At 42.5% G+C, this 13,453-nt stretch overlaps 2 protein-coding genes across 5 annotated transcripts in view; both read left to right on the forward strand.

Annotated features, from left to right (window-relative positions):
• LOC137171216 (multidrug resistance-associated protein 1-like) overlaps positions 1-10,459 on the forward strand; it is a 38,059-nt gene extending 27,600 nt beyond the window's left edge. For 2 of the 4 annotated variants that reach the window (XM_067575040.1, XM_067575041.1), the window contains exons 16-28: positions 360-549; positions 1,892-1,964; positions 2,691-2,799; positions 2,976-3,183; positions 3,413-3,723; positions 5,198-5,397; positions 5,748-5,874; positions 6,056-6,157; positions 6,271-6,417; positions 6,780-6,938; positions 7,075-7,241; positions 7,364-7,558; positions 9,949-10,459. In XM_067575040.1, the coding sequence (XP_067431141.1) occupies positions 360-549; positions 1,892-1,964; positions 2,691-2,799; positions 2,976-3,183; positions 3,413-3,723; positions 5,198-5,397; positions 5,748-5,874; positions 6,056-6,157; positions 6,271-6,417; positions 6,780-6,938; positions 7,075-7,241; positions 7,364-7,558; positions 9,949-10,084 (2,124 nt within the window). In that variant the 3' untranslated portion in view covers positions 10,085-10,459. Of the gene's footprint in view, positions 1-359; positions 550-1,891; positions 1,965-2,690; positions 2,800-2,975; positions 3,184-3,412; positions 3,724-5,197; positions 5,398-5,747; positions 5,875-6,055; positions 6,183-6,270; positions 6,418-6,779; positions 6,939-7,074; positions 7,242-7,363; positions 7,559-9,948 lie in introns of those variants that run through there. The other 2 variants (XM_067575042.1, XR_010924731.1) reach the window with 2 other exon arrangements.
• Positions 10,460-12,130: 1,671 nt separating this feature from the next.
• Positions 12,131-13,044, forward strand: ufc1 (ubiquitin-fold modifier conjugating enzyme 1). The gene has a single exon (XM_067573751.1). The coding sequence runs from the start codon at positions 12,245-12,247 to the stop codon at positions 12,758-12,760; it is 516 nt and encodes a 171-aa protein (XP_067429852.1). The 5' UTR covers positions 12,131-12,244; the 3' UTR covers positions 12,761-13,044.
• Positions 13,045-13,453: the final 409 nt, after the last annotated feature.

A 13,453-nucleotide genomic window follows, 5' to 3' on the forward strand; every position in this document is an offset into this window, starting at 1 on the left:
GGCACAACCATTTGGAGCCTGATAGTGAATCCTGTATACAGCTGCAGACCTCTTGCACTACTAACACACAGCACGTCTGTAAGTAAATACAAAGCCGTGAATGTGTAGATCTGTGGAACTGATCTAAATAAATCTCTACTGCTGCTCCATTGTGTTTTGTCTCTGTTCACAACAGGCTGTGATGTAGCCCCCCCCCACATACTACAACACTACTACTGTACTGTCAGACTGCAATGTAGTGACAGCAGAGCTCACCCAGAGCAGAGCAGCTCATTTAGTATTGGTTTATTAATATTAAATGTATCGCATGTCAGCTCACCACCTGGGACACACAACTCATTGTGTTTGTTGTTATTCAGACTCGGCTGCTGGTGACTCATGGCCTCAGCTTCCTGACTAAGGCAGACCTGGTCCTGGTGATGGAGGGGGGTCAGATCTCTGAGATGGGATCCTTCATGGAGCTGATGGACCGGAAGGGAGCCTTCGCCCACCTCATCCACACCTTCAGTGGGCCACACCGCAGAGAGAGCTCCGCCCACAGGGACAAGAGTAAAACAAACTGATCACTACACTGATCAATGAAATGATCAACAAACTGATTATCAGATATGTGTTTACTGGCTGTCAGCTGAGTGTTCAGATCAGAAATAAAGAGAACAGGATAGACTGCAGCTCCTTTGATCTGATGTCTGTTATTGATTTGATCAAAATATAAATCAGAGGAGTGTCTTGGTTCACTGAACCAGTTTATAATTTGGTCAGGAAGGTTCAAGAGGTTACAGTTAGTTTATATTTTATTATTATAACAGTTAGAGAGGTTACAGTTAGTTTATATTTTATTATTATAACGGTTAGAGAGGTTACAGTTAGTTTATATTTTATTATTATAACAGTTAGAGAGGTTACAGTTAGTTTATATTTTATTATTATAACAGTTAGAGAGGTTACAGTTAGTTTATATTTTATTATTATAACAGTTAGAGAGGTTACAGTTAGTTTATATTTTATTATTATAACAGTTAGAGAGGTTACAGTTAGTTTATATTTTATTATTATAACAGTTAGAGAGGTTACAGTTAGTTTATATTTTATTATTATAACAGTTAGAGAGGTTACAGTTAGTTTATATTTTATTATTATAACAGTTAGAGAGGTTACAGTTAGTTTATATTTTATTATTATAACAGTTAGAGAGGTTACAGTTAGTTTATATTTTATTATTATAACAGTTAGAGAGGTTACAGTTAGTTTATATTTTATTATTATAACAGTTAGAGAGGTTATAGTTAGTTTATATTTTATTATTATAATGGTTAGAGAGGTTACAGTTAGTTTATATTTTATTATTATAACAGTTAGAGAGGTTACAGTTAGTTTATATTTTATTATTATAACAGTTAGAGAGGTTACAGTTAGTTTATATTTTATTATTATAACGTTAGAGAGGTTACAGTTAGTTTATATTTTATTATTATAACAGTTAGAGAGGTTACAGTTAGTTTATATTTTATTATTATAACAGTTAGAGAGGTTACAGTTAGTTTATATTTTATTATTATAACGGTTAGAGAGGTTACAGTTAGTTTATATTTTATTATTATAACGGTTAGAGAGGTTACAGTTAGTTTATATTTTATTATTATAACAGTTAGAGAGGTTACAGTTAGTTTATATTTTATTATTATAACGGTTAGAGAGGTTACAGTTAGTTTATATTTTATTATTATAACAGTTAGAGAGGTTACAGTTAGTTTATATTTTATTATTATAACAGTTAGAGAGGTTACAGTTAGTTTATATTTTATTATTATAACAGTTAGAGAGGTTACAGTTAGTTTACTTATTATTAAATGTCCTGATGGTAAAACAATATAATTGTTTGTGTTTCCAGGCAGCAGGAAGTCGTTGTCTCGCCTCAGTATGACGGATTTCTCCATCGATCTGTCTCAGGAGCAGCTGATCAGGTACTTACATACACAGACTGAAGTACTGATCAGGTACTTACATACACAGTCTGAAGTACTGATCAGGTACTTACATACACAGACTGAAGTACTGATCAGGTACTTACATACACAGACTGAAGTACTGATCAGGTACTTACATACACAGACTGAAGTACTGATCAGGTACTTACATACACAGACTGAAGTACTGATCAGGTACTTACATACACAGTCTGAAGTACTGATCAGGTACTTACATACACAGACTGAAGTACTGATCAGGTGCTTACATACACAGACTGAAGATATCACACATGACGACAAGCAGATGACATGCTGCTGCATGTCAAGACAGTTTATCTCCAGTATGCTGCACAAACAGGAGCAGATCTTCATCATCTCCTCTCAACACCTCAGCGAAGTTTATGGGTATGATTCAAAGCTCCACAATGGAAGAGAAAACTACAGAAGAAGAATGATACTACCACAGTGTCTGCAGGGATCATTTTAGAAATAAACATGAAAGAAGGTGTGACGTCAGTTCAACAAACTACTGATGTTCTTTTGTTGTGTACATGATGGTGTTCATACATACATAAAGCTGTATGTATGAACTCTTTCAACATCTGACCCAAAGCTGTAAACTCTGACTGTATTTTTAATATCTGTGAGAGCTGATGATCTGATGATGGACACTGGTTCCAGCTGTGATGCTGTACAGTAACATCTGGTTGTGTGTTCCAGCTGTGACCTGAGTGGTGCCAGTGTTCAGATGATGGAGGCTGTCGATCAGGACTCAGACCCTGAGGATTCTGGGAAACTTACTCAGGCTGATGAGGCTCACACAGGCAGGGTGGGACCTCCTCCTCCTCCTCATCATCATCATCATTGTTGTTATTATTAACACCTTTATAGTCAGGATTTAAAGAAACAACACAAACATGGAATAAGTCTGATGTTTGAATGATGTGATGAACCTGTTTGGTGTCTTGCCATCGCCCTAACAGGAAGTTCTTCTTCTGTGGTCAGGTGAAGCTGCAGATGTACAGAGAGTACTTCAGGACCGTCGGCCTGACCTTCATCATGACCATCATCTTTCTCTGCGCCTTCCAACAGGCCGCCTCGTTGGCCTACAGCTATTGGCTGAGCCTGTGGGCTGATGAGCAGCCCGTCAATGGCACACAGAGTGACCACGAGTTGAAACTCAGCGTGTTTGGAGCGCTGGGTGTCACCCAGGGTGGGTCAAAGGTCACTCAGCCAGATGTTGATGCACTGAAGATGATGATATTTTACTGATATCCAGCTGCTGCTCTGACTGGGTGGACAACAAAAGTTAAAGCCATTGAACATACTGACTTATTGCTTTATTTCAGTATTGATCAGGTTCACTGACACCTCAGAGTCACATGATTAAATCTTCACCACTGGCGTTTGCTCTAGTCTTCATCGTATGTTTACACTTCCAGGAGCGGCCATGTTTGGGACAACGCTGGCTATCGCTCTGGGGGGCATCGTCGCGTCGCGTCATCTCCACGCCGACCTGCTACACAGCGTCCTGCGCTCGCCCATGTCCTTCTTCGAGGCGACACCCAGCGGAAACCTGCTGAATCGCTTCTCCAAGGAGATCGACGCCATCGACTGCATGATTCCTGAGGGGCTGAAGATGATGTTGGGCTACCTGTTCAAGCTGCTTGAGGTCTGCATCATTGTGCTGCTGGCAACACCGTTCACTGGGCTGGTGCTTGTGCCGCTCACATGTCTCTACATCTTCATTCAGGTAAAACTTTATGTGACCATCTCCGATGTACAGATCAGGGGTCTCATTTATAACTGTTGCTGAAAGAGGCGACGCCACTTCCCACAAAGTTATGATCTATAAAAACAAACTTGTTGGGAGAATGTGTGCAGCTGTACGTAAACTCTGAGCAGGCGTACCAACATTTACAAGACGGGAAATCATCGACAGATGGTGAGGTGGTGAATTAAAGCCAGATGTATAATAATCCTCTCACACATTTAATCTCACTTCATATCAAACATTAATTATTGATCCACGTTATCATGAACATTCAAACCAGCAGTGTTATCTGTACTGGGGCTTGCAGTCAGCCGTAATTATTCCATAAACATCTTTCAATATGAAAAGATATAAAACAAGTCAGATCTTAAAGTCAACGCTTCATCAGTGCTGTCTCACCCGGAGCAGCAGCTGCTGAAATGAACGATGTCAGGATGTGGCAGGATTCTGCAAAGTCTGGCTTTCCTTTCTCTGATAGGAGCTCAGTGTGAATATACTGATTCATTTTCACCTCAGACACGTTAACTAACTGATGAAATTATCATCATCCATTGTAGAAATCCAAGATGACATCAATAACTTAAACAAACGTAACTAAAACATATTTACAGGACAGAGTGTTGATAGATGTTTAATATTTGGTTATACTGTGCATATATCAGCAGGTATGAGTTTAGTTCCCGTGTAGTTTATGTGTGTTGTTAAGCGCAGAGACACTGGAGACACCGCGGTGGCTGCCACACACACTCACCGCCACATCTTCACCACCTGCACTCACTGTGTCAGTTAGAGAAACACCTGTATGTCAATATCAACCACTACAGTGTTTATTGTACAGTAGATATTGAGTGTGTGGTGTAAAAACGACTCATACTGGTTAACTGGGAGCTGGCCCGCTGCAGGGTAACATTTAACCAGAGATGTCTGACTTTACCATAAGTTGTTTATGCTTGTTTTGGTTACACACATAAGTTCAAGACGTCTGAAAACGTGGAAATAAAACGGTAAAAGTCCGTTCATGGCTGCTGCGGTCCCTCCTCTGCTGCTGCTGAGCGCAAATGACGAGGGCGGGTCCGATACGCTGACTCTCGACACTGATTGGTCAGGTGTCTAAAGACAAAGAGACTGATTGGTGCGTTGAAAGAGACACATGAACATCAATATTCATGAAGGCTTTTGCATCGTCCATTTAGGGTTGAATGTGGGCGCGTGGAGGCGGGACATGAGGCTGATCCACGTGCGCACATTTCCACGGTGATCTATGAAGGGAAATATACGTGCATTTATGCATATACTTGGTTTTATAAATCTGATTATTTTTTGGCACAAGCCATTTTCAGCCTTTGTACGCACGTAAACTTTTAGTGTGGATCCTAAACACTGTTTTATAAATGAGACCCCAGGTCTTTTCGGTCTTTTCTGAAACTATTATTTTTATGCTTCTGGTCTGCAGAGTTTCTACGTGGCGGCGTCATGTCAGCTGCGACGCCTGGAGGCAGTAAGTCGCTCGCCGATCTACAGCCACTTCAACGAGACAGTGCAGGGCGCCAGCATCATTCGAGCCTTCGGTGAACAGCGGCGCTTTGTGCTGCAGGCCGACCATCGCATTGACAACAACCAGGAGGCTTATTTCCCTCGCTTTGTCGCCACCAGGTTCATTTCAGCAACAGAGAAAAACTTTAAAATTTACAGTTTGTGTTTGTTCTGCTGAGTTTCTGCAGTGTCTCACATATTTCTGGTAATTATTAGACAATATTTTAAAGAAGTATTTTTTACATTGTGCTGATGTTTCTGTAGTTATATATCATACTGTATCTGTATTTGTGAGATAATGTACTTTTTAGATGAAACGCTGTCTGGCTCTCACATGGCTGCTGGTTTCTGCTGATATCAAGGATATTGCTCATGTTAAAAATATTGTTATTATATTTATGTACATTTTATATGTTTTGCAGATCGTTGTTGATGATTTGATTTTGTAATACTGATCTGGTGTCTGTCAGATGGCTGGCGGTGAATCTGGAGTTTTTGGGGAATCTGCTTGTTCTAGCTGCTGCCATCCTGTCGGTGCGAAGTCGGGCTGAGCTGAGCCCAGGCATCGTGGGATTGGCGGTGACACACTCTCTCCAGGTCAAACACACACTCACCAAACTGGAATCGCATGTGTTCAAGTCTTAATACACTCCAGTTCCTCCCACCAACATGAAGGTGCCCCGAGCAGCAGCGGGTGGAGATTTCACTCCTGCCAGCCAACAAACAGCACATGAAGACAGCAATGTTCAGGTGACTGACGCAGCATTTGTGTTTGCAGGTGACAGGGATCTTGAGCTGGATTGTTCGATCCTGGACTGACGTAGAGAACAACATTGTGTCAGTGGAGAGAGTGAAGGAGTACATTGACACCCCCAAAGAGGTGCAAGTTTACATCAACTCTCTCGGTCCGAAGTGTTTCTGTGTTGACCTGATTACTGACCTCCTGTCACAGCTGTGATGCTCTGCAGCTCCTCTGACCCTCTTTGTCTCCAGGCCGCCTGGACACTCCCGGCCAGTCTGCTGCCTGCAGCCTGGCCCACCACAGGGACCATCCAGTTTGTGGACTACGGACTGCAGTACCGTAAAGGTCTGGACTGGGCCTTGAAGGGAATCTCCATCAGTATCCAGGACAAAGAGAAGGTCAGCACCGATCACAGTCTAACTACTACTGAACTACTGATCACTCATCAGCTGCCGGTGCTCACATGCAGATCCTTGTTAGTCTGGATGGTTAAACTCTGAGTGTGAGCTACTCTCTGATCTTTGTTATTTGCCATCATTATAAAACTTGTGTTATTTATGAACACAGATGTTGTCATGGTTTACGATGCTTTCTTACGATTGCTTCAGAGGTTTTATGAGTTTAATGTGAGGATCAAAGTTTTCTGCTTCCTGTAGGTTAGATGTCAGAGCTGCATGTTCTTCGTGCTTCATCCCTTCCTGCAAGGGAACTTTTCTTGTTCATAACAAACAAGAAACAGTATTTCCTGTTGAATCTGCAGGTGGGGATTGTTGGACGGACCGGAGCGGGGAAGTCCTCCCTGGCTTTGGGACTGTTCCGGATCCTGGAGGCGGTGAAGGGACAGATCTGCATTGACGGGATCAACATCGCTCAGATCGGCCTTCATGAGCTCCGCTCCAGAATCACCATCATCCCTCAGGTGAGACACGAACTCTGCAGGTAGGTCAGTAGGTACGTATCCAGGTAACAGGGATCAGCAGTGTGACAGTGTTAAAATATTATGTGAGTGTTATGCACTATGATGGCGGCAGTGACCTCTGACCTTTGCTCTGCAGGACCCGGTGCTGTTCTCAGGGTCTCTGAGGATGAATTTGGACCCCTTTGACACCTGTTCAGATGAGGAGCTGTGGAGAGCTCTGCAGCTGGCTCACCTACACGCCTTTGTGTCCGCTCTGCCACAAAAACTCAACCATCAGTGCTGCGAAGGAGGAGAGAACCTCAGGTAGATCAGCCAGTTACCTGGCTGTTGCCATGCCGATATATTGATGATGTTATTAAACACCGTGTAGAAACGGCTCTGTGACTTCAGGGGAAGTGACATCAGATTACTGTGTATATTTGCAGTGTAGGTCAGCGGCAGCTGCTGTGTCTGGCCCGAGCTCTGCTGAGAAAGACCAGGATCCTGGTTCTGGATGAAGCCACAGCAGCTGTGGACCTGGAGATGGACCAGTTGATCCAGTCCACCATCCGGACTCAGTTTAAGGACTGCACGGTCCTGACCATTGCCCACCGCCTCAACACCATCCTGGACTACAGCAGGTACGATACTTGAACCACCAGCAGGTACTTGACCCATCGACCATTACGACCCGCCTGCAGAGTCAAGGGTCATATGTACGTTTAAAGTAGAACATGTGATGTGATGAACATGTACAGTAGAACATGTGATGCACATGTACAGTAGAACATGTGATGCACATGTACAGTAGAACATGTGATGCACATGTAAAGTAGAACATATGATGTGGTGAACATGTACAGTAGAACATGTGATGATCATGTACAGTAGAACATGTGATGATCATGTACAGTAGAACATGTGATGAACATGTACAGTAGAACATGTGATGCACATGTACAGTAGAACATATGATGTGGTGAACATGTACAGTAGAACATATGATGCACATGTACAGTAGAACATGTGATGAACATGTACAGTAGAACATATGATGTGGTGAACATGTACAGTAGAACATGTGATGTGGTGAACATGTACAGTAGAACATGTGATGAACATGTACAGTAGAACATGTGATGATCATGTACAGTAGAACATGTGATGCACATGTACAGTAGAACATGTGATGTGATGAACATGTACAGTAGAACATGTGATGTGATGAACATGTACAGTAGAACATGTGATGCACATGTACAGTAGAACATGTGATGATCATGTACAGTAGAACATGTGATGAACATGTACAGTAGAACATGTGATGTGGTGAACATGTACAGTAGAACATGTGATGATCATGTACAGTAGAACATGTGATGAACATGTACAGTAGAACATGTGATGCACATGTACAGTAGAACATATGATGTGGTGAACATGTACAGTAGAACATATGATGCACATGTACAGTAGAACATGTGATGAACATGTACAGTAGAACATATGATGTGGTGAACATGTACAGTAGAACATGTGATGTGGTGAACATGTACAGTAGAACATGTGATGAACATGTACAGTAGAACATGTGATGATCATGTACAGTAGAACATGTGATGCACATGTACAGTAGAACATGTGATGTGATGAACATGTACAGTAGAACATGTGATGTGATGAACATGTACAGTAGAACATGTGATGCACATGTACAGTAGAACATGTGATGATCATGTACAGTAGAACATGTGATGAACATGTACAGTAGAACATGTGATGATCATGTACAGTAGAACATGAGATGTGGTGAACATGTACAGTAGAACATGTGATGTGGTGAACATGTACAGTAGAACATGTGATGAACATGTACAGTAGAACATGTGATGTGGTGAACATGTACAGTAGAACATGTGATGTGGTGAACATGTACAGTAGAACATGTGATGAACATGTACAGTAGAACATGTGATGATCATGTACAGTAGAACATGTGATGTGGTGAACATGTACAGTAGAACATGTGATGATCATGTACAGTAGAACATGTGATGTGGTGAACATGTACAGTAGAACATGTGATGTGATGCACATGTACAGTAGAACATGTGATGTGGTGAACATGTACAGTAGAACATGTGATGCACATGTACAGTAGAACATGTGATGAACATGTACAGTAGAACATGTGATGATCATGTACAGTAGAACATGTGATGTGGTGAACATGTACAGTAGAACATGTGATGAACATGTACAGTAGAACATGTGATGATCATGTACAGTAGAACATGTGATGTGGTGAACATGTACAGTAGAACATGTGATGAACATGTACAGTAGAACATGTGATGATCATGTACAGTAGAACATGTGATGTGGTGAACATGTACAGTAGAACATGTGATGAACATGTACAGTAGAACATGTGATGATCATGTACAGTAGAACATGTGATGTGGTGAACATGTACAGTAGAACATGTGATGTGATGCACATGTACAGTAGAACATGTGATGTGATGAACATGTACAGTAGAACATGTGATGATCATGCACAGTAGAACATGTGATGAACATGTACAGTAGAACATGTGATGTGGTGAACATGTACAGTAGAACATGTGATGATCATGTACAGTAGAACATGTGATGATCATGCACAGTAGAACATGTGATGTGATGAACATGTACAGTAGAACATGTGATGCACATGTACAGTAGAACATGTGATGTGGTGAACATGTACAGTAGAACATGTGATGCACATGTACAGTAGAACATGTGATGAACATGTACAGTAGAACATGTGATGATCATGTACAGTAGAACATGTGATGTGGTGAACATGTACAGTAGAACATGTGATGAACATGTACAGTAGAACATGTGATGAACATGTACAGTAGAACATGTGATGCAGGTCTCACTGAACTCTTAAGAGAGCAGGTTTTCTGACCCTTTAATACAGATTCTGTTTGTTAAAACCTGCGGACGTCGGTCTGATTCGTCTTGTTTCTGCGTCTCAGGGTCGTCGTGATGGACCGAGGCTCCATCGCAGAGATGGACTCCCCCTCCCAGCTCTTCCAGCAGCAGGGCCACTTCTATCAGATGTGCCTCCAGGCCGGTCTGACAGACTCATTTAAACCAATCAACACGCAGTAAACATGTGATGTCTGTTCCTCTGTGCAGGGTGTGTGAACCTGTTAGATGGATGAGGACTACAGGTTTATAGTTGGTACATCTTTGAAAGATCAGTTCAGAGCAGCCTGACCACGTCTGGATGTTCAGTCTTTTTATCTCTAACTTGTTTTGGACGTTTACAGAAGTGACAACCATGAAGAGAACTTCATTTATAACTTCATCAGTCTCATGATGGACAATCTGTATCTTCTTTTATTCTAGTTTTGAGCTTCTTGATAACTGTTGTGATCGATCTTCCTGCAGGCTGTGTGTTAGTGAGCAGCAGGATTTATCTGCTATGATGATGTCACATGTTCCTGTTTCAACAGAAAATAAACTTCATGATGTTTCCTGTGAGATCTATGATACTTTTATTGAGCACATGTTCTGCTGAATGTTGCTACGAAACAAGATGGAAGAAGTACATTTATAGCTTATGTGTTTATAAAAGATAGATAGATAGATAGATAGATGATAGATAGATAGAGAGATAGATAGATGATAGATAGACAGATAGATAGATAGATAGACAGATAGATAGATAGATAGATAGACAGATAGATAGATAGATAGATAGATAGATAGATAGATAGATAGATAGACAGATAGATAGATAGATAGATGATAGATAGATAGATAGATAGATAGATAGATAGAGAGATAGATAGATAGATAGATAGATAGATAGCCTACACCCCCCCCCCCCCCCCAAAATGGTACAACCTTCAAAGCCCCCGTCTGTTTGCTTCGGTTCGCTTGTAGCCGACTACCTGCCTCTCGCCTGAAGTTTGCCATATTAGCTGCTTTATCAAGCTGTTTTTAAATGAGACCATAAGTAGAGCGACCGTGGGGGCAGAGGGGGCGGCCCCCCCCCGGGGCCCACACTCAGTAGGGGCCCGCTGGGGACGTAGCGCTCGACCCCGCAGGTGCAGCAGGAATAGCAGAACTTAACTCTCTCAGCTTCTTCTATTCATTCTCTATACTCCCCCCTCCCACCACAGTGTGGGTTGCAATGGCAGAGCGGCGCTGTCCGTATTTCTGCTCGTTAACTCTGCGGGAAGTGAAGATCGCAGAAGCAGCGATTCAAAGTTTATGACAAACTTTGCTGAAAACTTTATCCAAAATATGAGATATTCACGTCTTTTTATGTTCATGGTGAATCAAACTTGCCAGACAACGTTTCATCCTTCTGAGGCTCATTAAGAGCTGTTTGCGTTTGTGTGTGGATGAAGCCAAACTATCCAACCTCACTTTGCTGCGTGTTGAGCGGGACATGAACACTAATAAGGACTAAGTGGTTGGCAGGTTTGCCACCATGAAGGAGAGGAGGATGAAGTTTTAAAAGAGACCGTGAAATGTACAAAGTTTGTTACACTGTTCAGATTATTTTGTTCCATGGAGGATGGAGAAATACACAAATGGACTAACGATACACTAAACTACAGCAGTCTAAGCAGGGACAACAACTGGTGAGTGAAACATCCATAATTAGTCTTTATTAACTTAAAAGTTGGTTATGAAGAAATCAGTCTTAATGTTAGATGAATGTGTTGTTTAACTCCATGTTTACTGCATCTCAGCACCTGTCTGTGTCACTGCCTGTGCTGTTGTAGACTGTCCTCTTTGTATTTGAATAGACCTTGTAGTGTTGTAGACCGCTGTGTCTATTTTATGTTTATGTTATTCCCGTGTTCAGCTCCCGTGAGCTGAACTGTTGGTCAGTCGGTGTGTGTATATATATATATATATATATATATGTGTGTGTGTGTGTGTCTGTGTGTATGTATACACACACACACACACACACACACATACATACATATATATATATATGTTCTACTGTACATGTTCACCACATCACATATATATATATATATATGTATGAAATACTGATTGATGAGATGGAGAAATGAACCAGAATAACTGAAATGACGTCAGCTGGTTAATAAAACGATCAGTTCTATATTGATTATATGTTGTAGGTGTAAACTTCCGCCAGCAGGCGGCGCCACTGAGAATCCTGTACAGGAAGTGTCTCGTGTTGACTCGGAGACCGGAAGTCCACGTCAGTGCCGGACCAGGACTGAAGACAGACCTGATCCAGACCCGGTCCCGGACTGAACTTTACTGTTTAGACACAACATGGCGGACGAGAGCGCGCGCCGTGCCGTGTCGCAGATCCCGCTACTGAAGACGCACGCGGGCCCGCGGGACCGCGCGCTGTGGCCACAGAGGCTGAAGGAGGAGTACCAGGCGCTGATCCGGTTCGTGGAGCAGAACAAGGCGGCGGACAACGACTGGTTCCGACTGGAGTCCAACCCGGACGGTACGCGCTGGACCGGCACGTGCTGGTTTATCCACGAGCTGCTGCGCTACGAGTTCCGGCTGGAGTTCGACATCCCGGTGACGTACCCGGATACGGCACCCGAGGTGGCGGTTCCGGAGCTGGACGGGAAGACCGCCAAGATGTACCGCGGCGGCCGCATCTGCCTGACCGAACACTTCGCGCCGCTCTGGGCGCGCAACGCGCCGCGCTTCGGCCTGGCGCACCTCATGGCGCTGGGACTCGGACCGTGGCTCGCCGTGGAGGTCCCGGACCTGATCAGCAAAGGGCTCGTGGTCCACCAGGAGCGGCAGCGCGAGGCGGCGGCGGAGTGACGTCACGGACCGAACAAACTGCTTCATGAATGAATGAATGAATTCGGGGGGGGGGGGGGGGGGGGGGGCTGACTGCTAATCAATATATCATTCAGACTCTGCTCTCTGACCTGCAGCTCTGGCGGGAAACATTCAGTGAAATTATTGATGGGAACAATGATGATTGATTGATTGATTGATGAGATTCTATTTGAATTATAATAATTTCAGTTTGTTTGGTTTCGAGCAGAAGACGAAACGTTTTGTGGTTTGATGTGAAATAAACAGAAAATGTGGAGCTTTAACTGCTCAGATTCTTATTTCATCAAATACAAAATAACTAAAGAATTTAATGTTTTTATTTACATGATTAAATATTCTGAGCAGAGAAGATTTGATGTGAAGAAGCAACAGAAGCATTAAAATAAAGCTTCTCGCCGTCCGTACAGGTGAGACACACGTTCCAAACGAACCGACGTTATGACGTCACTGATCGATCGATCTGTTTCCTGTGATGGAGGTTGACTTCAGCTGGTTGTTTACTTGTTGCTGTTTGTTTATTAAAGTCTGTGATACAGATGTTGTTTAACTGTAACGTCTCAGTGTAAATAAATTACCTCACTAGTATTTACATCAATCATATAAGTGAATATTGATTATTGTTCATCTAATTACCTTTAATGTGATTTTATTGACTCTCAGGTCTGCTGAGGT

The sequence above is a fragment of the Thunnus thynnus genome, chromosome 19 (genome assembly GCF_963924715.1).
Source record: "Thunnus thynnus chromosome 19, fThuThy2.1, whole genome shotgun sequence".
In the NCBI taxonomy this organism is placed as follows: Eukaryota; Metazoa; Chordata; class Actinopteri; order Scombriformes; family Scombridae; genus Thunnus; species Thunnus thynnus.